At 40.5% G+C, this 27500-nt stretch overlaps 2 protein-coding genes across 26 annotated transcripts in view; both read left to right on the top strand.

Annotated features, from left to right (window-relative positions):
• nrcama (neuronal cell adhesion molecule a) overlaps positions 1–11203 on the top strand; it is a 51544-nt gene extending 40341 nt beyond the window's left edge. For 8 of the 25 annotated variants that reach the window (XM_077500863.1, XM_077500872.1, XM_077500884.1 and 5 more), the window contains 8 exons: positions 273–449; positions 593–625; positions 2484–2552; positions 3302–3424; positions 3517–3672; positions 3976–4107; positions 5604–5682; positions 6932–11203. In XM_077500863.1, the coding sequence (XP_077356989.1) occupies positions 273–449; positions 593–625; positions 2484–2552; positions 3302–3424; positions 3517–3672; positions 3976–4107; positions 5604–5682; positions 6932–7166 (1004 nt within the window). In that variant the 3' untranslated portion in view covers positions 7167–11203. Of the gene's footprint in view, positions 1–272; positions 450–592; positions 626–2483; positions 2553–3301; positions 3425–3516; positions 3673–3975; positions 4131–5603; positions 5683–5771; positions 5899–6931 lie in introns of those variants that run through there. The other 17 variants (XM_077500886.1, XM_077500882.1, XM_077500885.1 and 14 more) reach the window with 9 other exon arrangements.
• A 1317-nt stretch (positions 11204–12520) lies between these two features.
• cntn1b (contactin 1b) overlaps positions 12521–27500 on the top strand; it is a 23190-nt gene continuing 8210 nt past the window's right edge. Inside the window, exons 1-10 of the mRNA XM_077500887.1 lie at positions 12521–12684; positions 13788–13849; positions 15647–15682; positions 15778–15904; positions 18278–18459; positions 22547–22642; positions 22732–22944; positions 25325–25424; positions 25626–25810; positions 25893–26017. Of these exons, the coding sequence (XP_077357013.1) occupies positions 12575–12684; positions 13788–13849; positions 15647–15682; positions 15778–15904; positions 18278–18459; positions 22547–22642; positions 22732–22944; positions 25325–25424; positions 25626–25810; positions 25893–26017 (1236 nt within the window). The 5' untranslated portion in view covers positions 12521–12574. The remainder of the gene's footprint in view (positions 12685–13787; positions 13850–15646; positions 15683–15777; positions 15905–18277; positions 18460–22546; positions 22643–22731; positions 22945–25324; positions 25425–25625; positions 25811–25892; positions 26018–27500) is intronic.

Genomic DNA, 27500 nt, shown 5'->3' with positions numbered 1-27500 from the left:
TAGTCTAGTTTAAGATTAGTTAAGATTTTACCCCTTTATTATTATTTTGGTCAGCAGATTATACTGAACCTATTCGGATCTAAAACTATTTCACATAAAATTTTTAAAAAGCATTTTCGTTTTTATTTTATTTTGTTAACGAAATTGTCTTTTGAATTTCAGTTTTAGTTTTTTAACCTTGGGTACCAGCAGCCAGCCACTTTGCGTCTTTGTGAGGAACAACAAACAAACAAACATGACGTCGTTGACACGCTTCCGTCCGTCTTTCTCAGTCGTGAATGGCACTGAAGCGGGGCCCATCGCCATCTTGGATTTTCCGATCAACGAGACCACTGTGACGCTGGACAAGCTGAACTCGAGCGTCCTCTACAAGTTCTACCTGAGCGCAAAGACCATCAAAGGCGCCGGGGCCAATTTGACCAAAGAGGCCTCCACCGTCATGGAAACGAGTGAGTGAGCTTTTTATCGGCATCGCAACCACAGAAAGCCCAATTACAAGGAAAAAAAAGAAAAAAAAAACTATCATGAGGTTGGAGCGCATTCAAACTTCCTTTTGTCGCCACTTTTCTCTTTTCTTTCCTTCTCGCTCAAGCTCATACTCGTCCCACTGTCGAGACAGGTGAAGGTAACCTATGTCGTTCGTTTCAGTCGTCCCGCATGTTGAAGTCTGAATAGCGTATTGATATGTATACCCTAACCGATTTCGAGCTGTAGCAAATTATTTAGTTTAGGTGGTTAAATATTTGATTTTTTATTTCATCTAGACTCATTGTCATATGAGGTTCCATTTTTTTGCACTGGTTTTCGGACTTAATTTCTTATTCTTCTAAGAGAGTGGTTCTTAACCTGGTTTCAATCAAACCTGAGAGGCTCGGTGGAGGTCAAAAATCATATTTCATATGTCTTCCAACGATCCACTTCCTGAAGCGCCTATTCCTTACAAGGATCGTGTGTTTTTACGTCTTGAAATTGAAAAAAAATATATATATCAATTTTTGTCTTGAATTTGAAAAAAATAAATCTTTTTATTTTATGTATTGAATATTAAAAAAAACAACATTTTAATATGTCTTGAATTTGAAAAAAATAAATCAATTTATTTTATGTCTTGAATCTAAAAAAATATTTTTAAGTCTTCAATTTGAAAGAAAATAATCTTATTTTTAAGTCTTGAATTTGTAAAAAAAAAAAAAACATTTTATTTTTGTCTTGAATTTTTTAAAAAAATCAATAAAGAAAGGTTCAGAGGACAGAGGACAAGTTTAAGAACCACTGTGTATATTGTTTTGTTGTTTTTATATTTTGAATATTGAAATGTCATTGACTTGTGACATGCATGCTGAACCTGCACATGCTTATTTCACTGCCACACTAACAGTGTGTGAGAGCAGAGGCGGGCAAAGTAGGTGGGCCCGCTGACATTTTCTTTTTTTAATCCGGCTCACTGATCATTTACATTTTCAAGAGCGCTGCATTTATAGCATTAATTTAGCCTTTTACTACCCCGTCAAAAAATGGTTCATGAAAATGTCCAGTTTTTTTTTGTGTGTGTGTGTATTTATCTCATTTATCTCAATTGGTTAAATAACAGATGAAGTCATGAGAATTAATTATCAGTAAAAAAAATAAAAATAAAAAAAAATAAAAAAAGCAACATTTAAACTGGGATTGGCTGACGACTAGTCGAGGGTGTATATTATAAATGTATAAATATTCATATATTAAAAACAAACAAACACATTTTACCTTCTTTTCTTTACTCATTGAGAAATGAGATGGCCCTTCTATGTACAAATCTAAAGTGGCCTTTCAACTCTAACATTTGCCCTCCCCTGCTTTACAATGACATGCTGCATCCATCCATCCATCCATCCGTCCATCCGTCCGTCCATCCATCCATCTATCTATCTATCTATCTATCTATCTATCTATCTATCTATCTATCTATCTATCTATCTATCTATCTATCTATCTATCTATCTATCTATCTATCTATCTATCTATCTATCTATCTAGCTATCTAGCTATCTATCTAGCTATCTATCTATCTATGCTAGCTATCTATCTATCTATCTAGCTATCTATCTATCTATGCTAGCTATCTATCTATCTATCTATCTATGCTAGCTAGCTATCTATCTTTGCTAGCTAGCTAGCTATCTATGCTAGCTATCTATCTATCTATGCTAGCTAGCTATCTATCTTTGCTAACTAGCTAGCTATCTTTGGTAGCTAGCTAGCTATCTTAGCTATCTTTGCTAGCTATCTATCTATCTTTGCTAGCTAGCTAGCTAGCTTAGCTATCTTAGCTAGCTAGCTATCTTATCAATCTATCTAATAATGATAATAATAATGTGATCGAATTGCTTGCTGTCTCCACTTTTGTTATGGATGCATGTGAGCGAGTGGTCTTGACCTTCTCGGCTTGTTGCCGGTCACTTTCCTTTTTTGTGTCGTCTGACTCTTTTTGCGTGTTGTTTCAGGCCCCACTGAGGCCCCTCCTCACCCAACCTCCCCCGTCACTCAGTCTGCACTCCCCCCACTTCACAAGGGTACACAACGTTCCCCTTATCTCGCTATCTGTTGCTGACTTCAGCTGAAATGTTTGTCTTTGCAATTTAAAGGGACACGACTCATTGAGCAATTTTCAGCTGTGAAAAGCTCATATTTTCTCCAGAATGAATTTGATAACTTCCTTATTTTTCATGTACAATTAATGATGATGATGATGATGATGATGACATCACCTGTGCTGAGGAAGTAGATAACGGCCAATCATGGCTCACCTGTTTTCTGGGTTTGGTCAGTAAAGAGCTGCGATTAGTCGTTACTGTTATGTTTAAAGTGTATCTAAGTTATTATATACGTATTTGCTAAAATGCTTTACATGCATATGAACTTTAAGTGAACTGCTTTTATTTTAGAACTGTACCAGCCAGTGTGGCTGTGTTTAAAATGAGTCTCACCATCTGGAGCAAAAACGGAACGAAAACTTTCATTTCTAATGGATAATCACATGCTTATTTGCAAAACACTTGCATCCAAGCAGACAGATATGTTATTTTTAGATAATGTAGCATTGCACTATTGCGATTTCCCCACCCTTTAGTAGTGCAACGCTATTTTTTTGTAACTGGACAGGAAATAATCCCCAATAAATAGAGAGGGTGCAAGAGAATTGCCAGAGCATCTTAGCTTGTACCTGGCAACTCTGCTAAAATGGTTCAATGAGTCAAGTATACCTTTAAAAAAAAGCATTTCTCCCCCCCCCCCCCCCTCCAACCTTGCGTTGTGTATTCAGCACCGTCTGTAGCCCCCCTGTTTGGCATAGTGAACACATCGGTTTCGGAGGAGTGCGCGCTGATCACTTGGGAGTACTTTGGACACCATAAGAACATTTATGTGGAGTACACGGTTGAAAACAGTAAGGATCCCGCTTGATAATCTTCAAAATTTCCCACTATCTGTCGGGAAAGTCAAAATGTCTGCTCTCAAAACACAACTTTGGATTTTCAGGTAAAGAGGATTGGAAAAAGGAATCGGTAAACGGCTCCCACTCGCATCTTTTAAAAGGCTTAAAGCCCGGGACATCGTATAGGGTGCGCGTGGTAGCCGGAGACCCGGCGGGGCCGACGCACCACGCCACCAATGAAGAGGTGGTCACAGTGCCAGGTGAGGCGGCATGCCTCAGCAGCGGATACATCGTTATTTTTTATTTTTTTTTGTCTCATTTGTCCCGTTCGTCATCCCACAATCGAGTTTGACTCGAAAACATTCTTGCAAAAGTTTCATTTCACGCTTCCTCTCTCTGCTCTTTTATTTATTTCCCTTACTTGTGTTGCATCATCGCAAAGGGAATCCATTTGATGTCCGCGCACGTCAGCATCTACGTCCAATGTTGGCTCATTTTCTTCACACTTTTTTACTTTTTCAATCTTTGTGCGTGCGTTTTTTTGTTGTTGTTTTTTTTTGTAGCCGTGCCCAGTCGCCACGTGGATATCGCCACACAAGGCTGGTTCATCGGGCTCATGTGTGCCATCGCTCTGCTCATCCTGGTGCTCCTCATCGTCTGCTTCATCAAGCGCAACAAGGGCGGGAAATATCCAGGTAAAAGGGTGGGAAATATCCAGGTAACTCAACGTTTTTCCTCGTGATAGATTGATATGGCTTTTTCAAGGCTGATACTTATTCGGATTATTCGTATTTCAAGCGGATATTCATTTACAGGAGAAGAAAAATTATTAGTGTCAAAATTTTAAAAATATACTTTTTTTTAAATATTAAACTCTATAGAGAGCTTTGTTTAAAAATTATAGCAAAAAAAAATATTCCGAAAATTACCTTTTTTTTTTTTTTTTTAAATTTCCTTTTATTTTTAAAAATAAGTGTAGGGAGTTCCCAGTGTCATCATCATTATTTATAAAGTGGAAATTTAAATCGATCCATAAATGAAAAGCTCCTGTATAGGACTGTCTCAGAAAATGAGAATATTGTGGTAAAGTCCATTATTTTCTGTAATGCAATTAAATAAGCAAAAATGCCATGCATTCTAGAATCATTACAAATCAACTGAAATATTGGAAGCCTTTTATTGTTTTAATATTGCTGATTATGGCATTTTTTTTTACTTGGTCTGAGGAATTCTAATATTTTGAGATAAGATATTTGGCTGAAAATGCCATATTTAAATATTTCAGTTGATTAGTAATGAATCCAGAATGTATGGTATTTTGCTTATTTAATTGCATTACAGAAAATAATGGACTTTACCACAATATTCAAATTTTCTGAGACAGTGCTGTATGTCACTGTGTAACAAATGCATGCGAACATAGCTCATTTGGGGGTTTTTCATCGAGATTCATCATCAAAAGTTTCAAAAGATCTTTGCAGACAGTGAAAAATTGTCTGAATATGTTCAAAATAGCAGCTTTATTCAGAATAGCAGCTTTAAGGCCGATACACTGGTATTTCTCAAAAATGCCAAATATCGGCACCGATAATTGGCCCAGTAATCTACTTTTTGGAAATCCTATATACACACATACTGACATTATTATAGTAGTTTCTGTATATATTAGTGCTGTCGCAGTTAAGGTGTTAACTCATTGATTAATCCAAATTTTAAAATAAATCACATTATTCATGTATTAATGCAGATTAATCACACTATTAATTACTAATAATTAAGGTTGTTTTAGTTAACTAAAACTAATGAAAAAATGAAAATTCACAAAGCAATTTTGTTAACGAAATAAAATAAAAACGAAAATGCTTTCTAAAAAGCGAAAACGAACTGAAACTACATTTGATGTTTACAAAACTAACTAAAACGAATTATAATGATAGCAAAAATGTGCTTTGTTTTCATCTTTGGTAATGAATTTAATGCATGAGCCTTTGTGGATGATTTTAAAATGTGATTTGAAGTCGATTTATTTTGATATTAACTGCAATAAGGATGACTGAAAATGTGTCACACAGAAGTGACATAATCTAGCAGCGGCCAATAGATTTGCATTTTTTTTTTTCATGCATTTTTGAGCATCATAACATCTCAACGCTATTAATTTGTGTCATTTGTGTGTGTGTGTAAACGCTAGTGAAAGAGAAAGAAGAAGCCCACCAAGACCCCGAGATCCAACCTATGAAGGAGGACGATGGCACATTTGGAGAATACAGGTCAGACACACATTTAACGACTTTTCTTTTTTATTTTAACTTATTCCCATTGGCACTTTCTCACTTAATGTGTATATTTGTACATATAGAACATTATGCGAAGCTGCAGAGACATCAGCGGATGCCAAACGCACCACAGAGGCAAGCAAGGCTGAATCGAAAACTAACAAACAAATTAAAAAAAACACATGACTGATCCACTTTTAACAAATTAATGCCATTATCTCTTTTAGTTTGAGTTGTAGAAAAAAACAAACAAATAAACAACTGTTTTATTATCTAGTTGTCTTTCCTTGTGTAATTAGCATGAGCGCACTTAAGCCACACTTGGCCACGGCTCACTTCTCTTTCGGCCAATCAGCCTCCAGCAAAGGCCCCACCCACTTCTCTATCATGTCTTGTCCACACAAGTATACTTATTTTGAGCTAAGTTTCATATTGTTCTGTTGCTATGGAGATAGAAAACATTTTCTGTTGTGTATAACAAGTAAAAGGTACACATACGTTTAATAATAATAATTTAAAAAAAAAGACTGGAAATGAAAAAAAACATAAATGATGAAAAGCATTCATAATAAACTAAAAAAATCATACCAAACAAAAACAAACATATAATAAATGAAAAAAAATGTATACTGTGTTTTTTTACTATAATAAAAAAAATACTTTTAATAGGAAAAAAATGAATGTAAATGAAAAAAGAACATATATTTTGAATGAAAAAGCATTTATAATGAAGTAAAAATCATACCAAACCGAAAAAACATCTATCATAAATGAAAAAATATATATATACTGCGCTGTTTTGCTATAATAAATTTAAAAAAAATCTATATTTTTAAGGGAAAAAATTAATGTCAATTAAAAAAAAACATATTTTGAATGAAAAAGCATTTATAATGAAGTAAAAATCATACAAAAAAGAAAAAAAAGTATAATAAATGAAACAAATATATATCATTAACATATATATTTTTTTATTTTATTTCCATTTCCATTATTGCAGGTAGATTTCATTTATGGGTCATTTTTTTTTTACCCAATTTGGGTTATTTTTTGACTAAATTGTTTTTAAGAGTGTAAAATCCCATAAAAATTGATCAGTGAAAAATCTGGGAAAAAAAAAATCTATAGCAGACATTCATTATAGTCAACTCGTCCTTTGAGGGGTTCAAGACTCATTTCGAAATGACGTCTCGTCAAAACTTCTTTTTTTTTTTTTTTTTTTTTGTTTGTTTGTTTTGGACAGTGACACTGAGGACCACAAGCCGCTGAAGGGCAGCCGCACGCCGTCCAACGGTACGGTACGGCGCGACGAGAGCGATGACAGCCTGGTGGACTACGGCGAGGGCGGCGACGGCCAGTTCAACGAAGACGGCTCCTTCATCGGCCAGTACAGCGGCAAGAAGGAGAAGGACACGCACGAGGGCAACGAGAGCTCCGAGGCGCCCTCGCCCGTCAACGCCATCAACTCCTTTGTCTGACAAACCCCTCCCCCTTCGTCGTCGTCCTCATGCGTCGGACGCTCCGCTGCCCTGGTCCATCGCCATGGCAACCTGTCACCTTCCACCTCCCTGAGCAAACTCGGCAAAGATGGACGCCCGGAAGGTGTCGAAGGAACGACTCTTTTGAGAGAAGCAATATAGAAAAGGAATGTATCGGGAGCGTGCGTGCGTGCGTGCGTGCGTGAGCGATTGCACCATTTGATATCCTTTGCAGACATTTCGATACAGACACAAAATTCATCCAAACGCGAACCACACACACACGCGAAACTGCATGCAGTCCCATCGTGATGCCGCTTTTGTTGTCGTCGCGAAAAATGGGCAGAATTTTCATGTCTGCAGCCATCCCAAAGTCTTATTATATGGTGTACGGTATGTACAGTGGATTTGGAGTGATGATTCATTAACTTCAGGAATGGGATTGGGAAAAACAAAGAACAAAGCATGGGTTATAATAACAATAATAATGATGAATTTTTGATCAATTGGATCGCATCACATCAGAGTTTATTGACCTTTATGAGGCAAGGTTAATATTTTCGATGAGAAAGATCTCACGGCACACCACCATATAAAAAATGTCATTAAAAGTATATTTATGCTGCATTTGAGGATGGTCGGAAGTGGGACTTTTCCGAGTTCAAACCAGGAAGTGTGTGCGGAACTTCAACAATTCCACTTGCGAAATTCCTAAATGCGCTCAAACCACAGCCCACTCAATCAAATACCACATTAGTGTTAATTTCGTCAACAAAGACTAAATAAAAATAATTTCGTCAACCCACATTTTTTACCGAACTAAAAGTAGACTAGACTAGACCAGTGCTTCTCAATTATTTTCTGTCATGCCCCCCCCAGTAAGAAGAAAACATCTCCCCCCCGCCCCCCCGACTAACAAAATAGTATCATTTGTCTATAAAATTGTTATAAGCACACCTCTGCATAACACTGTATCCATATTAACGTATAAGATAATAAAAAAGAGAGAAATATGGAGCAACTTACAAGTTTGAAGTTTAGTTTATTAAAAGGACAATGTGCAGTAACATTAAGATGATGGCTGCACGAGATTTAGCACAAACAACAAAGAATAGTACGGAGCCCCTAAGGTGACATGGTAGAAAAAAAACAAATAACTTTGCGTTCCAACGCAAAGTTGTTTTTTCGCCTACCATGTCACCTTCGCTGCGCCGTAAACACTTCCGGTTCATCTTCCATGTGAACAAAAGCGACGTGTAAACAAAGCAGTGGAAAAATACATGCTCCATCCTAGTCGTTTTGGGAAAGCTTTCCCACTGTTTTGTTTCATGCTTACAAACGTTCCATCCTCGTCGCTTTTGTTCACATGGAAGATGACCAGGAAGTGTTTACGGCGCAGGGAAGGTGACATGGTAAGCGAAAAACCAACTTTGCGTTCCCTCGCAAAACAACTTTGCGTTCAAACGCAAAGATTGCGAGGGAACGCAAAATGTTTTGCGAGGGAACGCAATCTTTGCGCGAGGGAATGCAAAGATGTTTGCCGGGAACGCAAAGTTGTTTTTTTTTCTACCATGTCACCTTAGGGGCTCCGTAGAATAGCTTTATAAACTGTAACAGAAAATATTTAAACTTCATCTGAAATTAAAAAATAAAATTAAATCCTTAATCAAACTATAAACATTTTTTGACTGACCATGTCAAACCATATGATATGGAAAAATAAAATTACAGAAAATCAATAAATAATAATGCATTCAAACTGGTCACCAACATTAACTCAGGAGCACAATATTAAAAAAATAAAAATAAATAAATAAATAAAATAAAAATAAACCTTTAACCTGCAAAACAAAAATATATAAAATAATTTGTGCTATTTTTTATTTTTATTTTTTTGCTGTGTGCAAAGCATGCATGCTCAGTGCAAACAAAACCCCTACACCACCGAGCGAATGCTCCCTGCGCACACTCAATAATGAGAGCGCCACTTCCCCCTAATGTAGTGGAGGTGCAATTGCACTTTATTTAAGGACAGTAAAAAACATCAAAATAAAAAAATAAAAAAGCATGTTCCCCGAGGTCAAACCTTGATGCCTTGATGGAGCCTCACGCCCCCCTGGGGGGGCTCGCCCCACTATTTGAGAAGCACTGGACTAGACTAAAACCCTCATTAATAAACAACCGTGACTGAATCGGTCTGCATTTTCGTCAAGAAGGGACAAAAATAAAAAGTGGACTAAAATCTATGGACATTTTCGTTCATGAACAAAAACGAGACGAAAATGATATGATTTTGTCAAATCTTGTCACATCTGTGACACTGTCATGTGACAACAAAGCACAAACACATTGGACAGGAGGTGGATTCATGCTGAAAGGTAAATTATAGTTATAATTTAATATTAATCTAACAGCTATAAGATTCCAACAGTAATTTTAATGTGACTGCTAACTAATGCTGACTAGTGGCTAACTTACTAACTCAGCATGTCGCCATAGTAGCCACTGTAATTGTGTGTGAAGTTGTTTTTCATCAAAAAGATGATTATGAAATAGTTTTAGATCCAAAAACGTTCAATATAATCTACTGACAAAAAAATATATATATTTATATCCAGGGGTAAAATGACTAAAACTACACTAAAACGTTCACAGTTTTTGTTTGCTAAAACTAGACAAATAAAATGACGTTTTCTTGGACTCAAAAAAAAAAGACAAAAATGCTCGATTTATAGTCGACTAAAAGTGGACTAAATAATAATGGGATGAGGTTGTCCAACTGTGATGAAAAACTAAATAAGCGTGACTGAAATTGGACTCAAACTGAGACAAAATTTCAAAATGGCAGACAGACAAAATGAACACTATTTGGTAGAAACTGAAAACAAAAACAAAAATTGCATGAACCCCCTCATTCTCTTTTTGAACCCAAATTGGGTTGTTTTTTCACCCAGCTGTTTCGAGTGTATCATCAGTGAAATGGTGACAAAACAGTTGAACACTTTCTCTCGACAATTCTTCAAACATGTTTACAAACAAATCTCTGAATTCACTTTGAAATATTTCTTGTCTGCAGCTGTACCTAATCAATGGCATAACTGGTGTTATTTTCTTTATTTTATTTTTTTTCTCCATCATAAAATGTACAAATGTGGAACGTCGAGTGCAAGGTCAAAAATATCGCCTCATAATAGCGCTTCAAGTTGAAAATGACGGATTGGGGAAAAATTAATCTGAATGTGGAAAACGAAAATAGTAGTTTTATAGTTGACGCTGGTCCATCGATGGTCACTATGTTGTTGACAAAGAAATGTGGGGGGTGCATGAGTGCGATTGCGTGTGCGTGCGTGTGTTAAAACATGCGTCGCACTTGTTTCCTTTCCAGGTCTCGTCTGCTCGTCCGCGACTCTCAAAACACAGAGAATGTTTGTTTGCTTTTCGTTGCCGCTGTGTCGTCGTTTATCATAACTTGCATCAAGTTTTTAGCTCGTGTCAGCTTTCCGTGTGTTTTTATTTTGTAAATAATTGCTTTGACCTGAGTGTGACCTGAGAAGAAAAAACAAAAAACAGCAACCCTGCTGCATCGTGGGTAGTGTGACTGGGATTATTTACACTTTTTATTTGCTGTGATTTATTTTTCTTGAAACTCAAAATGAGATTTTTATTGTGGCCGAGCTCTGGTGACACCTGTCTTGTTCATGCACTTTTTTTTTTTTTTTTTAAATATATATATTAAATGCACACACATTCACAGGATGCATCGTTTATGGACAAAAGAGGCCTAACTTGAAGTGTCTAAAACACAATTTTGACAAAAGTACAGCAACATAAATGCTGACTTGACACTTTTTTCTTTTTTCTTTTTTGCCACCTCCAGTGATATGACTGTTCATGTCATGTCATACGCGAGAAGCATGAGAGAGGGGCTGTTCAGTGGTTTACTCTTCGATATAACACAACAAACAAAAACATTTTGTATTTCAAATGAAGTTAAAACACGGCGGAAGTATAATAAATGTTGGCTTCAAGATTTCAAATTGGTACCAATTGTTCACTCAAGCATGCCACTTAATTAGATCCACCAGCAAATGTAATATTCATTATTTCATGATTATTTGTGATGTGCTCGTCGATTGAAAATGAGGGAAAGCTTTACTGGTGGCCTGGAGTTTCGATTTAATTCCTTTTTTTGGACTCATACACATACGTACAGTATGTCGAGATATGTACTGTGAAATTGACGTCTAATCCGCCGTTATCCCTTTCCTTATTCCTTCAGAATAAGACTTCAGCCCAACAGGAAGTAGGTAAATAAATTGCTAGATTAGCGAGTACAGTACACATATATATGTCGAGATGTGTCATGTCAATTTAATTAATTTATTAATCAATTTAATTTCATTCCTTTTCTTATTTTAGTTATTTTTTTCATTTTATTATTCATATCCATTATATATATTTTTTATTTAGTTAATTTTTTTATTTTAATCAATTTAATTAATTTATCAATCAATTTAAGTTAATTCCTTTTTGAACTTGTACACATAAATATGTCGAGATATGCACCGTAATTCGCCGTTATCCCTTTCCGTATTCCTTCAGAATAAGACTTCGCCCAACAGGAAGTAGGTAAATAACAGTTGCTAGATTAGCGAGTACGATACACACATGTATGTCGATATATGCACTGTCAATTTCATTAATTTATTAATCACTTTAATTGTTTTTTTTATTTTAGTTTATTTTTTATTTTATTTTTTATATTCATGTATTGATTATTTTATTTAAATATTATATTTTGTTTTTTATTTTAGTCAATTGAATTAATTTATCAATCAATTTAAGTTAATTCCTTTTTGTACTCGTACGTATGTCGAGATATGCACTGTAATCCGCCGTTATCCCTTTCCGTATTCCTTCAGAATAAGACTTCCGCCCAACAGGAAGTAGATAAATTACACTTGCTAGATGAGCGAACATTTGACCAAAAAACAAAACTTGTCGTTTTCTTTTACAGTGATGTTATTTGTGCTTGTTGAGAGGTATTTAACACCAAAACTTCACTTATTCATCTATGTAACGTGACATACTGCGAAATTTAAAGCATTATTAGATTGTGTGAAACGTAACACACACGTTTGTTAATGCGTGTAAAATACAAGTGTTGTATGACGTCCGCATTTTCAAAGATAATGCTTTTTTTTTAAAAAAATTTATTTAAATAATGTAATTCTAATTTCATGTCATCCAATCATATAGTCGAGACGAATAACATGATCGCAGTCCTGTTTTCAGATCAAGCTTGATCCAACTCGCATCCCTCCCATCACTGCTTTCTGATTGGCCGGCTGCGATCACGTGTCACTCTCCGCCCTCTGCTCCAGTGGAAAAGATACCTCTGCTCTTGGATGGGTTTTTGTGTGCGTGCGTGCGTGCGTGCGGGACGATGCGTTTGGGGTGCAGGTGTGTCAGTCCCAAAGAAGCATTCATATTACATACTCGGCGTTAAAAACAAAAGGTAAGACGCGGATGTTTTCGTGTGTGTGTGTGAGCTTGTGCGCGATTGTGGTGCGTTTTATGGCGCGAGGAAGTCAGGACAGTGTCAAAAGTGGACCGGCTGCTGTTGCCGGATTACCGCAATGCAGGGCAGCTGCTGCAGTCGTCATCCGGGTGCGCACTTTCCTACTTTTTTTTTTTTTTTTGGAGGGGAGTTAGACTTCGACAAAAAATATATTAATAATCATAACAAAATTAAACAGTACTGCAGATTGGGAAGAAAAAAAAAAGTGCATAGAATTTATTTTCAAATAATTTAGAATGTGATTTTTTTTTAATGGAAGGGCACATTTGTATTTTGCAGTCATGAGAATAGTTATTACCTAATAGAATTGCTTTTGTTGTGCAACAAAAACAACTCAACAACATGACATTGAAAGGCACGAAAGGGATTAAATTAATCATCATTTAGCTCCTGTATAGGTCAGAGCCTGTTTGGATGTTATGATCTTTTTTTTTTTTTTTTCTAATTCATTCTGTGACCTAAATTTGCTCTTGTCTATCCCAAAGAGGATCTATGACTGGATTACATGGCGAGTAAAGACACACAAACAGATTGCAGTGGCTGACCGACCGACCGACCGACCGTGTGCAAGCTGCATTTGATTGCATTTGTGTTTCCAAAATAAGGCAGAGAAAAACATTCCAATCACATGTAAGATGCAGTGTGGATACACACCAAATTGCAGTCATTTATTATTATTTTTTTGAAAGGACATGAGGGTGGTGTCTGCAGCGGCGGGATGGGCGGTGGAAGTGCAACTCGTTTTCTGTTGAGTCATCAGCGGTGCACTCGCTGCCACTGCATACTGTTAACTGTATGTGAGCATCCGTGAAGGACTATAACATCAGAAACTACAAATAAATAAAAAGAAAAAAAATCAAATCAATAATTTTGAATGTGTATTGCTTGAATTATGCTGTCAGACTGTACAAATGCACCTGCCACTTTATTAGGCACAGTTGTCAGTGGCGGGGTGGGGGGGGGGCATTGATAAATAATGCAACTATAATTCAGCAGATGACAGTTTCCATAAAGCACACTTCTTTTTTTGTTTGTATCAGACCTGTGATGGCTTCTGCTGCCTTGTTGCTGCTGGCTCTCGTCTCCTCGGCGCCCATCACAGGTATCCATCCATCCATCCATCCATCCATCCGACCACTTATTCCTCACTTGGGTCGCGGTGGGGTGCTGGCGCCCATCTCAGCTGGCTCTGGGCAGTAGGGGGGGGGACACCCTGGACTGGATGCCAGCCAATCACAGATACATACATACATATTATGGGAATCTCTGACTGTCTCACAATTCGATTCAGAATAGATTTTTGATTCCAAATGATTTGATTGACAATAATTTCTGCTTCATGCTTTTTTTCTTTTCTTTTTTTTTTAAACTTGCATTTTATTGTATTTTTAATCTTTTTCATTTTACACGACAAACAACGAAACATTTTAACATGACAGTATTAGGGCAGATAGATCCATTTTTCCTATTTATCCTGAAACTGTCTCTCTTGTAGTCTTAATCGATGCGTTAGTCTTTCCATTACAAATAGTTCTTCCACAGTGCACAGCCACTGCTCCACGGTCGGTGATTCCATTTTGTACCATAAGCCTTGTTATCACTTTCTTACTTGCTGTCAAGAGCACCTTGACAAGGTATTCATCCTCCTCCTGTATTTTGTCTCGTGTTAAACTCCCCACGTAAAGTAACCTTGCGTGTGTTTGGTATTCCATAACCCACAATTCTTTTGTAAAGCACACCATATCCTGTCCCAATACTCGTGTAACCTTTTTCAAAAACAAAAAACCTGCATGATCCACATCCATGTGTCCACATGCTCTCCAGCATGGTTGCTGGACTGCTATCATTCCTCTTTTAATTTTGAGGGTAGCTGCATGCTTTTTTTTTTTTTTTTTTTTTTAAATAAATAAATATATAATTGTCATGACCGACTCCAGTCTGATTGGCTAATGCTAATTAGCGCTCTACTCACTGCACCTCAAAAGAAACAGCTATTCATACAAAAAAAAAAGCTTCAGGAATGTGTAACAACTATGGCCTATGGCCCAGTCCACCCTCTAATTTTTTATTTTTTTGGTTTGCTTCTTCTAAAGCAAACTCTCTGCAGTTGCATAAACATTCCACAGCTCAGAAAGGCTCCCTTGCTCACCTGTGGAAAAGCCCCTTTTTCATTTTTCTTGCCTTTTTGAACGAACATTGACGATTTTTCCCCCTTTTCCAAAGACCTCCCGTTTCTGCTCGTTCTACGCAGCATCCAACTCGTAAGTGCACGTTTGGTCCCCCAATTCGGCATATCACTGTGTGCAACTTACATTTGAAACATATCACAGATCTGGCAAGTTAAATTTCTCTTTTTCCTGTTTCCTTTTTCGTTCGCATTCTTTCCCTATTTTGATTAGCTTTATTTGATTTCTTTTCTTCTGACGGTAGAATAGTTAGATAGGCAGTGTTTTGATTCTGTAGTGTAACAATCGTGAATAAATGCATGTTTTATTAACTCTATTCCGCCTAAGTCATCTGTGTTTCTGAGTGGATTATTATTCTTTTGTTAGTACAACGAACCACTGAATATCGAGTTCTGGCGACTTTAGATTATAAATGACTGATGAAGAAAGGATTTTGGTCGTTGTTTGCTCCTGTTAACCCAAAGCAAAGCCAATGTGGTCGACCCAATTATCGCTACAAATGTATACAAAGAAGCATCTTAACATTACTCATCGGCATATGCTTTTCCTACGCTGCAAAAAAAAAAAAAAAAAACTTTTATTGGAATAACTTGTGACTTTCCTTCTACTCTCCCATCGAGGGCCCTTTATAGCTGCTTGCAGCTCTAGTTATTATTGTTATTATGAAAGGGATGTCATAATTTATTAACACTTGTAACGTCTCTTCTTCTCAGCGGCCATCTTGTTTGGGGAGCCCAGGATATTTGGCGGTGAGTTGTTTTTGGAAAAGAATAAATAAAATAAAATAGAATCCTTCGTACAGTATATTTATCGTGATTGCTGCATGTTATGATGTCATATGTAGAGGAAGCTACTGGCTACGGGCCCATATTTGAGGAGGAGCCAGTGGACGTGGTTTATACGGAGGACTCCCCCGATGGGAGGATCTCCATGAACTGCAGGGCCCGGGCCAACCCGCCAGCCTCCTACAGGTTAGTAGGATACAGATAGGCAAAGTGACATCGCATTCCGTTTGCATGCAGATCATATGCAGGGTTATTATAGTTTTGGAATTTTTCATTTTGCTTAGTTTTGATTTCGGTTTGTTTTTTAAATTGAGTTAGTTTGAATTAGTTTTCAGGGTGGTTCTGTTAGTTTTTATAAGTTTTGGTTCTTTAATAAATGCTTTGGTTTAGTTTAGTTTTAGTTTCAGTATTAGTTTTAGTTTTTTTAATGTGTATTACTTGTGCGCAATATTTAAAAAACAGCATGGGAGTGATGTCATGTGAAGGTGCTTTTCTATTGGCTGCTGCGAGATGACATCACTTCTGTGTGACACACTTTCTTTTTTTTTTTTTAAAGAGCTCAGAATTGTTCATTCGGTAGTCTTACCGATTCAACGTCTTGTCATCATTGCTCTTTTTTTTTTTTTGTGTGTGTATGTGTGCGTGCGTTTGCGTGCGTGCGTGTGTGCGTTTGCGTGCGTTTGCGTGCGTGCGCGTGCGTGCGTGTGTGCAAATACGTATAAATTTATACTCATTCATTCACCTAAAACCTTATAAATATCCCATTACCCTTCGCCTTAACCAGGTACTTCAGAATCTTGCCAGAGTCGTGAGGTTTAAATGGTCAGGAGACCAGAGAAAAAGTCAGAAAAAAAAAGAAATAAAGAGAAAAGAAAGGTAAATCAAAGTGAAATCCAGCACCGACCAAACACTTCCTGCCTTCCCCATGATTACAAAATCAAAGTCTTACGCCAACCCCGGAAGCCTCTAAATTCCAGCAAATTTAGCGAGATCTCAAGAGCCCAGAGGAAAAACTAAAGAGAGGAAGGAGGGAAGGATCGATAAGGCAGAGTGAGATCCATAGAAGCCAGTACATCCAATCCATCAAAGTGAAGTCCAGCACCAACAAGACCCCTCCTGCGTGGTTACAAAACCAGAGTCTTATGCCAACCCCAGAAACCTCATACTTCTAATAAATTAAGATCTCAAGTGACCAGAGGAAAAACTAAAGAGAGGAAGGAGGGAAGGATAGATAAAGCAAAGTGAGAACCACAGACACCAGCACCAACTGATTCAAGGGGCTGTGGGAGGGAGAGGGTACTTCTGTTGAGTTTCAGTAGATGCTGGTGCGACGGATCTGGCATGCATAAGGACCACCACCAAAGAAAGAAGCCGTCAACCGCGGTCCAGCAAAGCGAGCACCCCCCCCCCCCCCGGAATCCCCAGGCCGCGGCAGCACCAAGGCCACCCCCAAGCCACCCGAGCGGACACCGGTCGGCGAGCCGACCCAGACACCCGGAACACCCCCGCCCCAGCCCCGGCCCACACCCCCGAGCCCAAGGCCGCAGAACGAGGCCCAGCGGGCCCCCACAGCGCCCCACCGGTCCCCAGCCCCCATCCCCCCACGACCCCCCCGCACCCCACCCAAACCCGCCATCCACCACGACCCAGGCCCCACCACCCCCGAACCCCAAACCCCCGAACACACCCCGACCCCCAGCACCCAACCCCCCACCCACCCATACCTCCACCCCCCCCCAAACAAGCCCCCCCCCCCCCCCCCGACGGCCGCCACACTTTTTGTGACACACTTTCAATCGTCCTTATTCCGGTGAATATTGAAATAAATATACTAAAAATCACATTTAAAATCATCCCCAGGCTCATGCATTAATTACCAAAGATGAAAACGAAGGACATTGTTGCTATAATTATAGTTAGTTTTAGTTAGTTTTGAAAACATAAAATGTAGTTTGTTAGTTTTCGTTTCTTAACACATTTGCTCCCACAAACGTATAAAAACATTAAATATTGCCGTGGACCCAAAAACGTATTCATGCGTTTTTTATATGCTAGCGCATACAGAAGGCTTTGATGCAGCCTATGACCTGAAGAGGTCGCTTCAAGCAATGGTAGTAATTACAAAAACGGCCAGCAGGTGGCAGCAGAATATAAGAGATCAACCAGGGCCATGTTGAAACAAGCTCTTTTCCCCATTGCTTTAAAGAGGTTTGTGAATATTGATGACATTTAGCTGTATTCTAATACTAATTGCTGCAAAACGGAAGCAAATACAAATATAGTTTGTTTGTTTTTTTCCCCTGATGTAAGAAGAGACTTTAATCTTTCTTTTGGTAGGTTGCATGTTCTGATAGCAGTAGAACGCAATATTCTATGGGCCTCACAAAATCAGTCAAAGTCCAGTAAAACAGCCGGCAGCGAAGGGGGCTGCTTCAGTGAATGAGTTAAAAAGCATTTTTTTTTTATTCTGTTCACAAAATTGTTTTTTTTTAATTTTAATTTTCTTTTTTTTTGTGGTTAGTTTTAGTTCACTAAAACTAACCTTGTTCCGGCGGCTAGGTGGCGCCGCGACAACTGGGAGATCAAGCTGATGGAGCAGCCCGATGAGCACTACAGCCTGGTGGGGGGCAACTTGGTCATCAGCAACCCGAGGCAGAAGAAGCACGCCGGCACGTACATCTGCGTGGCCCGGAACATCTACGGCACCGTCATCAGCAAGGAGGCCCGCGTCAAGTTTGGATGTGAGAACATGCATAAAAGCCAAAAGAAAGATGTTTCCCCATCATTAACTCATCTGCTCCCAAAAACGTATAAATGCGTTCTATTTTAAAGGTTTTATGTCTCCCAAACACATATTTATACATTTTTGTTTGTTTGTTTCTTTGTTTTGTATGCTAGCTCATATAGAAGGCTTTGATGCAGCCTCTCAACTTCAGTCAGCGGGGTAAAAAAAAAAAAAAAAAAAAAAAAAAAAGTAGTTATTACAAAAACGGCCAGCAGGTGGTAGCAGAGTATGAGATCAACCCAAATAATGATGAAATTTAGCTATATTCTAATGCTAATTGTTGCAAAACGGAACCGGAAATAAATATTTTTTTTTTCCTGATGAAAGAAGAGACTTTCATCTTTTTTTTTGGTAGGTTCCATGTTTTTATAGCAATAGAACCCAATATTCTGTGGGCTTTTCAATATCAGTCCAAATCCAGTCAAATAGCCTGGAGCGAAGGAGGTTACTTCGCTCAAAATGGCTGCCAGTCAATGAGTTAAATGAGGGGATATTTTAGGGCTGTGCCATTAATCGAAATTCAATTACAATTTCAATTATTACACTCACAATTACAAAATCAGCATAATTATCAAAAAAGATTATTAGTACTAATTTTGAGTTGTTTACATTTTTTGAATTTATACATTTGCACCTTTTTTTAAATAACTTTTTTTAAAATATTTTTTTTTCAAAATGAATTTGCATAATTAGTGTTTCAAAGAATTTTATTTGTCTTAATGTTTTTTTTTGTTTTTGTTTTTTTAACATTTTCTTGTTTTGTACCAAAAAATAAATGATCTACATAATCGTTATTACCAAAATAATTGTGATTAGGACATATTTTCTTCAAAACCCCTCCGTGAGCCGGCACCTTACCGTGGTGGAGGGGTTTGCGTGTCCCAATGATCCTAGGAGCTATGTTGTCTGGGGCTTTATGCCCCTGGCAGGGTCACCCATGGCAAACAGGTCCTAGGTGAGGGGCCAGACTAAGCACGGCTCAGAAGACCCCTTTTGATGGATAAAAACTTTGGAGGCACGTTTCCCTTGCCCGGACGTGGGTCACCGGGGCCCCGCTCTGGAGCCAGGCCTGGAGGCGGGGCTCGCTGGCGAGCGCCTGGTGGCCGGGCCTGCACCCATGGGGCCCGGCCGGGCACAGCCCGAAGAGGCAACGTGGGTCCCCCTTCCCACGGGCTCACCACTGGTCAGGTGCAGTGCAGGCTGGGTGGCAGCCAAGGGAGGAGACCTTGGCGGACCGAACCCCGGCTACAGAAGCTGGCTCTTGGGGCATGGAATGTCACCTCTCTGGCAGAGAAGGAGCCCGAGCTGGTATGTGAGGCAGAGAAGTTCTGACTAGATATAGTCGGACTCTCCTCCACACACGGCTTGGGCTCTGGTACCAGTCCTCTTGAGAGGGGTTGGACTCTCTTCCACTCTGGAGTTGCACACGGTGAGAGGTGCAGAGCAGGTGTGGGCATACTTATTGCCCCCCTGCTTGGCGCCTGTGCGTTGGGATTTACCCCGGTTGACGAGAGGGTAGCCTCCCTCCGCCTTCGCGTGGGGGGACGGGTCCTGACTGTTGTTTGTGCATATGAACCAAACAGCAGTTCAGCGTACCCACCCTTTTTGGAGTCCTTGGAGGGTGTGCTGGAGAGCGCTCCCCCTGGGGACTCCCTCGTCTTGCTGGGGGACTTCAACGCTCACGTGGGCAATGACAGTGAGACCTGGAGGGGCGTGATTGGGAGGAACGGCCCCTCCCCGATCAGAACCCGAGCGGTGTTCTGTTATTGGACTTCTGTGCTCGTCACGGATTGTCCATAACGAACACCATGTTCAAACATAAGGGTGTCCATATGTGCACTTGGCACCAGGACACCCCAGGCCGCAGTTCGATGATCGACTTTGTAGTCGTGTCATCGGATTTGCGGCCGCATGTTTTGGACACTCGGGTGAAGAGAGGGGCGGAGCTGTCAACTGATCACCACCTGGTGGTGTGTTGGCTCCGTTGGTGGGGGAAGATGCCGGTCCGACCTGGCAGACCCAAACGTATTGTGAGGGTTGAGTCCGAATGGGCCATGTTCCGCGCCTCCATTGTTGAGGCGGCCGATCGGAGCTGTGGCCGTAAGGTGGTTGGTGCCTGTCGCGGCGGCAATCCTTGAACCCGCTGGTGGACACCAGCGGTAAGGGATGCCGTCAAGCTGAAGAAGGAGTCCTATCGGGCCTGTTTGGCCTGTGGGACTCCGGAGGCAGCTGACAGGTACCGGCTGGCCAAGTGGAACGAGGTTTCGGCGGTTGCTGAGGCAAAAACTCGGACATTGGAGGAGTTCTGGGAGGCCATGGAAAACGACTTCCGCATGGCTTTGAGGAAATTCTGGTCCACCATCCGGCGTCTCGGGAGAGGAAAGCAGTGCACTATTAACACTATGTGTAGTGGCGATGGGGTGCTGCTGACCTCGACTCGAGACGTCGTGAATCGGTGGGGGGGAATACTTCGAAGACCTCATCAAATCCACCAACACGTCTTCCTTTGAGGAAGCAGAGTCTGTGGACTCTGGGGTGGGCTCTCCTATCTCTGGGGTCGAAGTCACTGAGGTGGTTAGAAAGCTCCTCGGTGGCAGGGCCCCGGGGGTGGATGAGATCCGCCCGGAGTTCCTAAAGACTCTGGATGTTGTGGGGCTGTCGTGGTTGACACGCCTCTACAACATCGCGTGGACATCGGGGACAGTGCCTCTGGATTGGCAGACCGGGGTGGTGGTCCCCCTTTTTAAGAAGGGGGACCGGAGGGTGTGTTCCAACTACAGAGGGATCACACTCCTCAGCCTCCCTGGTAAGGTCTATTCAGTGGTGCTGGAGAGGAGGGTCCGTCGGGAAGTCGAATCTCTGATCCGGGAGGAGCAGTGTGGTTTTTGTCCTGGCCGTGGAACAGTGGACCATCTGTACACCCTCAGCAGGACCTCGAGGGTGCCTGGGAGTTCGCTCAACCAGTCCACATGTGTTTTGTGGATTTGGAGAAGGCGTTCGACCGTGTCCCTCGGGGAATCCTGCTTCGGGAGTACGGGGTACCGGGCCCCCTGATATGTGCTGTTCGGTCCCTGTACGACCGTTGCCAGAGTCTGGTCCGCATTGCCGGCAGTAAGTTGGATTTGTTTCCAGTGAGGGTTGGACTCCGTCAAGGTTGCCCTTTGTCACCGATTCTGTTCCTAATTTTTATGGACAGAATTTGTAGGCGCAGCCGAGGCATTGAGGGGTTACGGTTTGGTGGCCTCAGCATTGCATCTCTGCTTTTTGCAGATGATGTGGTGCTGTTGGCTTCATCAAGCCGGGATCTCCGGGTCATCAAGCCGGGATCTCCAACTCTCACTGGAGTGGTTCGCAGCCAGCACCTCCAAATCCGAGATCATGGTCCTCAGTCGGAAAAGGGTGGCGTGTCATCTCCGGGTCGGTGATGAGATCCTGCCCCAAGTGGAGGAGTTCAAGGATCTTGGGGTCTTGTTCACGAGTGAGGGTAGGATGGAGCGGGAGATCGACAGGCGGATCGGTGCAGCGTCTGCAGTGATGCGAACTCTGTATCGGTCCGTCGTGGTGAAGAAGGAGCTGAGCCAAAAGGCAAAGGAAATGAGTTTCCTCCGCAGGGTGTCCGGGCTCTCCCTTAGAGATAGGGTGAGAAGCTCGGTCATCCGGGAGGGACTCAGAGTCGAGGCGCTGCTCCTCTGCGTTGAGAGGAGCCAGCTGAGGTGGCTCGGGCATCTAGTTCGGATGCCTCCTGGACGCCTCCCTGGGGAGGTGTTCCGGGCATGTCCCACCAGCGGGAGGCCCTGAGGACAACCCAGGACACGCTGGAGAGACTATGTCTCTCGGCTGGCCTGGGAATGCCATGGGATCCCTCCGGAGGAGCTGGTTGAAGTGGCTGGAGAGAGGGAAGTCTGGGTTTTCCTCCTAAAGCTGCTGCCCCCGCGACCTGACCTCAGATAAGCGGAAGAAGATGGATGGATGGATGGATGGATGGATGGATGGATGGATTTTCTTCAAAATTGAGCAGCCCTCGGATGTTTTCTGTGTTGAAGTTCTCGAGGAGTTTCCTCAAGAGGAGCGAGACCCAGTCACGGTAAAAGAAGGCCAAGGGGCGGTCCTGCTGTGCGCCCCTCCCAAAGCATGGCCAGGTGCGTGCGTGTGCGTGTGCATGCGCGATGTAGCGTCATGCTCCTCCTCCTCCTCCTCTGCCGGGCTAACTTGTCTCCTTCCTATTCAGAGGAGGTGTCATACCGCTGGATCTTCAACGAGTTCCCCGTCTTCCTCAACATGGACCGGCGCCGTTTTGTGTCGCAGCGGACGGGCAACCTGTACATCTCCAAGGTGGAGGCTCAGGACGCCGGCAACTACTCGTGTTTCGTCTCCAGCCCCGTGCTGGGCAAGAGCGTCTTCTCCAAATTCATCCCCCTCATCCCGTTGCCGCCGGACGACGGTGAGTCCAGCGGACGCTCGGGTCAAAAAACGACACCCTCCCTCGATTTATTCAATGAGATCAAGCAAGTCCCCAAACTATGCCTCCTATATGGGGTGGGGGGGGGGGGGGGGGACCGTGTGTGATGTGGAAAAAGAAACACCACACCACATAGCGGCATAATAAAAAACAAACAAACAAACAAAAAAAACAATACAACAGAATAGTGCTGCACAATATATCGAAAAAATACCGAAATCGCAATATTAGCCTATGCAATATGCATATCGCAATGGCATGGTTTTATCTGAATTTGACCAGTCAGACTGTCATGTTTACCTGTTTGACATTTATTAGACATGACAAAAAAAGGAGAGAAGACACTCAGTCCAAACCTCATGAGGAGAGGAACTGACTGATACAATTCAGTACTGCACACTCTGAAAAAGTCTCCTCCTCACCCTCTCCTTTTATTTGGTTTCCATGCCCCTCGTTCCATGGATGTTCCAACCCTAATAATGCAAATGCAAAACATTGTTGGAACACAGTGCACTTCCCGAAAATGTGCACTGCCATCCAATAGTAAGAGAGGTAATTTACAATTAATTAAGAATACATTGTGTTCGATTGGATTGCCACATGAACAAAATGTAATTCTTTCATTTCTTGAGGTACATGTTAAATATCGCAATAATATCACTATATTCATAAACTATATCGCATGATTTTCCAATATCGTGCAGCCCGACAACAGAACTCAAAAACTTGCATACGTGCGACGGCTGTGCGACGTCGAGGGAGTCAGGGTATGATTGTATTTTATTTTTCACTCAATAAGGCAGCACTTCACACATTTTGTGCGCTTGTTTTGTACTGCACACACAAATCCAACCTTAATATGTGCTTCCAACACTGCAGCAAAATGCTTGGTTTTTGATGCAATAACCGACTTGTAAGCTTGGCAATTGCTTGAAAGTGACTCTGGATTCATGACACAGTCTAGCTTCAAAGTCATCGAGCATACCAGGGGTCTGGAACCAGCGGCTCTGGAGCCACATGTTGCCCTTTAGTCCCTCTCTGGTAGCTCCCTGTGGGTCTCTTAAAAACAAATATATATATAAAAGTAAAAAAATAAATTAAAAAAATAAAAATAAAATAATAGTAGAATTAATACTTTTTTACATATTTATTCATTTTATTTTTTTTTATTTTTTAGATAAAATATTCAAACAAATTGTTTTATTTAAAAAAAAAAAAAAAAAAGGAATAATTAAATACAGTGTTCACTTTTTGCGGTCCCGCTTGTATCGCAGATTTTTTTTTAGTGCAATTTTGCATGTTTTTTTTTGTTTTTTTTTGTTTTTTGTTTTTTTGTTTTTTTGTGCAGTAATGTACCCATTTTATAAAAAGTTATGAAGGTTTGACATTGTGAATGTTTGAACAAAAGAGAAATGTGAGAAAATGTAAATGTGTCAATGAGAAAAGTGTATGAACTGTGTGGTGGTATTTTTTTTTTTAGAGCCTTCAAACATTTCTAATAAATGTCAAAAATTAGGCTAACTACTTTGCGGATTTCATTTATTGTGGGTATTTTTTGGAACCGAACCCCAGCGGAAAACGGGGGAACACTGTATTCAAAACGTGCAAATTTATAAGTTATCAAAAAAAAAAAAAAAAGAGAGACAGAGGGTAGATGAAGTTTTTAAAATTGCCTCAAAATGTTGCCCCAAAAAGTGACCATAAAATGTCCAAAAAGGAAGATGAAAAGCAAAAAAAAAAAACCCAAACAAAACATATAATGTACACAGAATTGCCCCAAACAAGGTCAGAAATTTTATTTGAAAAAGGCAGAAAAGAAAACATTCAATAAGTAACTATAAAATGGCCCCAAAGTTGCCAAAAATGTCAGAAAATTGATGGCAAAAAGGAGAAAAAAATAGATGTAAAATGTCCAAAAAGGAAGAGGAGTGGTAGAAAATTACCATCATGTACATGTCCATAAAATTAACAGAAATTTGACAGAAAGGTAGAAAAGACTTAAAATGTACAAAAAAAACTTAAAAAAAAAATACTTAAAAAAAAGTAATTATAAGAGGAAAGGTATAGAAGCAAATGAATGTGTACATTTTAGATGCTGCTCTCATATTTTTGCGTCGTGGTGCAGCTCAAGTTTCCTCCATCACAATCTGAAAAATGTTTTTGCGGCTCCACGAAACATTTGTGCTGATTTATGTAAGTCTTTTGACATGAAAGGTTGCTCACCCCCGTAAAAGGTGGAGAAATTTACAACACACGTTTTTGAAACTAGGCAGCTCACCGTTGATTCATTTTGATGTCGAATTCCATATTTGAGAAGCACTTTTCAATATTTGCCTTGAAAATAATGTTTTTTGTGCTCTAGGTGAGGAACGAAAATACCCAGCAGACATCAGGGTGAAGTTTCCCGACACGACAGCCCTGCTCGCCTCCAACATCACGCTGGAATGCTTTGCTCTGGGGAAGTACGTTTTCATTTGACGCTTATTTATTTATTGTCCAACGTTTCAAACTCAAATATGATTCTCGGGGCTTTTGCTTGCGAAATATGGGACTTTTTCATTCTGATTGAAATCATTCCGAATGAAGATCTCTGCTCACCTGTTTCACATGTGACGTCATCCGTTCCCATCTGCCATTTATAACAATATTGGATTTCTCCGCAGTCCCATCCCTCACATCGTGTGGAGGAAAGTGGACGCCACGGACTTGCCGGCCAACCACGAGATCGGCGAATCGGGCGCCGCGCTGCACCTGTACAACGTCCAGTACGAAGACGTGGGCGGCTACGAGTGCGAGGCCATCAACACCAAAGGGAAGGACTGGCACAAGGCCTGGCTCTACGTGGAGTGTGAGTGAACCGTGCAAAACCGCTCGCTCGTCCACTAGAAATGCGTTGAAGTGAATCTTTTTTTGCATTACTGTTTTTCCAGCTGCGCCGGAGTGGGCCGAGACCATCAACAACACCCAAATGGACATCGGCTCCGAGCACACCATGCGATGCATTGCTTCTGGGAAGCCGTTCCCGTTCATCCGCTGGTACAAAGATGGCTACATAGTGAGCATCCAATACTGTACACATTATGTATGATTGTATATATATATATATATATGTATATATATATTAGGGGTGTCATGTGTGTGCATTAAGTTTGAGTTCATTTAACTCATTTGCTCCCAATAACGTGTAAATATGTTTGGGTTTTTTTGTTTTAAGTGTCCCAAAGACGAATTTATACATTTTTTATTTTTTTTTATTATTATTTTTTTTTTTTTATGCTAGAGCACACAAAAGGCTTTGATGCAGCCTCTCAACTGCAAAGAACGGTTGCAGAAATGGTAGTTATTACACAAACGGACAGCAGGTGGCAGCAGAGCAAAGGAGATCAACCAGAGCCAAGTAGAAAAAAAAGCTAAATTACTTACAATTTTGAATAGATTTGTAAAATTGATGAAACTTAGCTCTCTTCTAATGCTAATTGCTGCAAAACAGAAACGGATAGAAACATACTTTTTTTTTTCCTGATGAAAGAAGAGACTTTAATCTTTCTTTTGATAGGTTCCATGCTTTTATAGCAATCGAACACAATATTTTGTGGGCCTTGCAAAATCAGTCAAAATCCAGTAAAACAGTCGGGAGTGAATGGGATTGTTTTTGTGAAAATTGCTGGGAGTGAAAGAGTTAAGCACCTATTTTTTATTTTATTTTATTTTTTATTTTTTTAAACATGCGATTAATGACAGCCCACTTACACGTACTGGGAAAATTCAAGTCGCAACGCAGCGGACACGTCCATGACAAAATTTAGCAGGAATAAATTTAATGATAAAGCATATATTTTTTTGGAGACCGGGGTCAAGTTGTATTTTACAAGTTTAAAAACGTTACTCTGGAGACAGTGCCACTGAGGAAAAGACAGGAGGCAGAGTTGGAGGTGGCAGAGATGAAGATGCTGAGATTCTCTTTGGGAGTGACCAGGTTGGGTAGGATCAGGAATGAGTACATCAGAGGGACAGCACATGTTAGAGGCTTTGGAGATAAAGTCAGAGAGGCCAGACTGAGATGGTTTGGACATGTCCAGAGGAGAGATAGTGAGTATATTGGCAGAAGGATGCCAAGTTTCCAAATGCCAGGCAGAAGATCGAGAGAAAGACCAAAGAGGAGGTTTATGGATGTAGTCAAAGGGGACATGAAGGTAGTTGGTGTGAGAGCAGAGGCTGCAGAGGACAGGGTTAGATGGAGGCAACTGATTCACTGTGGCGACCCCTGAAGGGAAAAGCCGAAAGAAGAAGAAGAAAAACGTTACTTCAAGTTACTTCATGTTGAAGAAAAATACACTGAGCTGTCACCAACATCGTACGAATGCAATTATGTCATCTAGTGGCAGAAAAATGACACTAACACAAATCAATATCACACTTGTTTTTTGTTTTTTGTTTTTTTTACAATATATCTTTTTAATTTTAACTAAATTTTATGAATTATGATGAAATGACTGTATCAGTGACTAAAAAGATGCAGCCATATTTCTATTAAATAT

Source organism: Festucalex cinctus, chromosome 16, assembly GCF_051991245.1.
Source record: "Festucalex cinctus isolate MCC-2025b chromosome 16, RoL_Fcin_1.0, whole genome shotgun sequence".
NCBI classification, from domain to species: Eukaryota; Metazoa; Chordata; class Actinopteri; order Syngnathiformes; family Syngnathidae; genus Festucalex; species Festucalex cinctus.
This window is presented reverse-complemented; position numbering and strand designations above follow the sequence as displayed.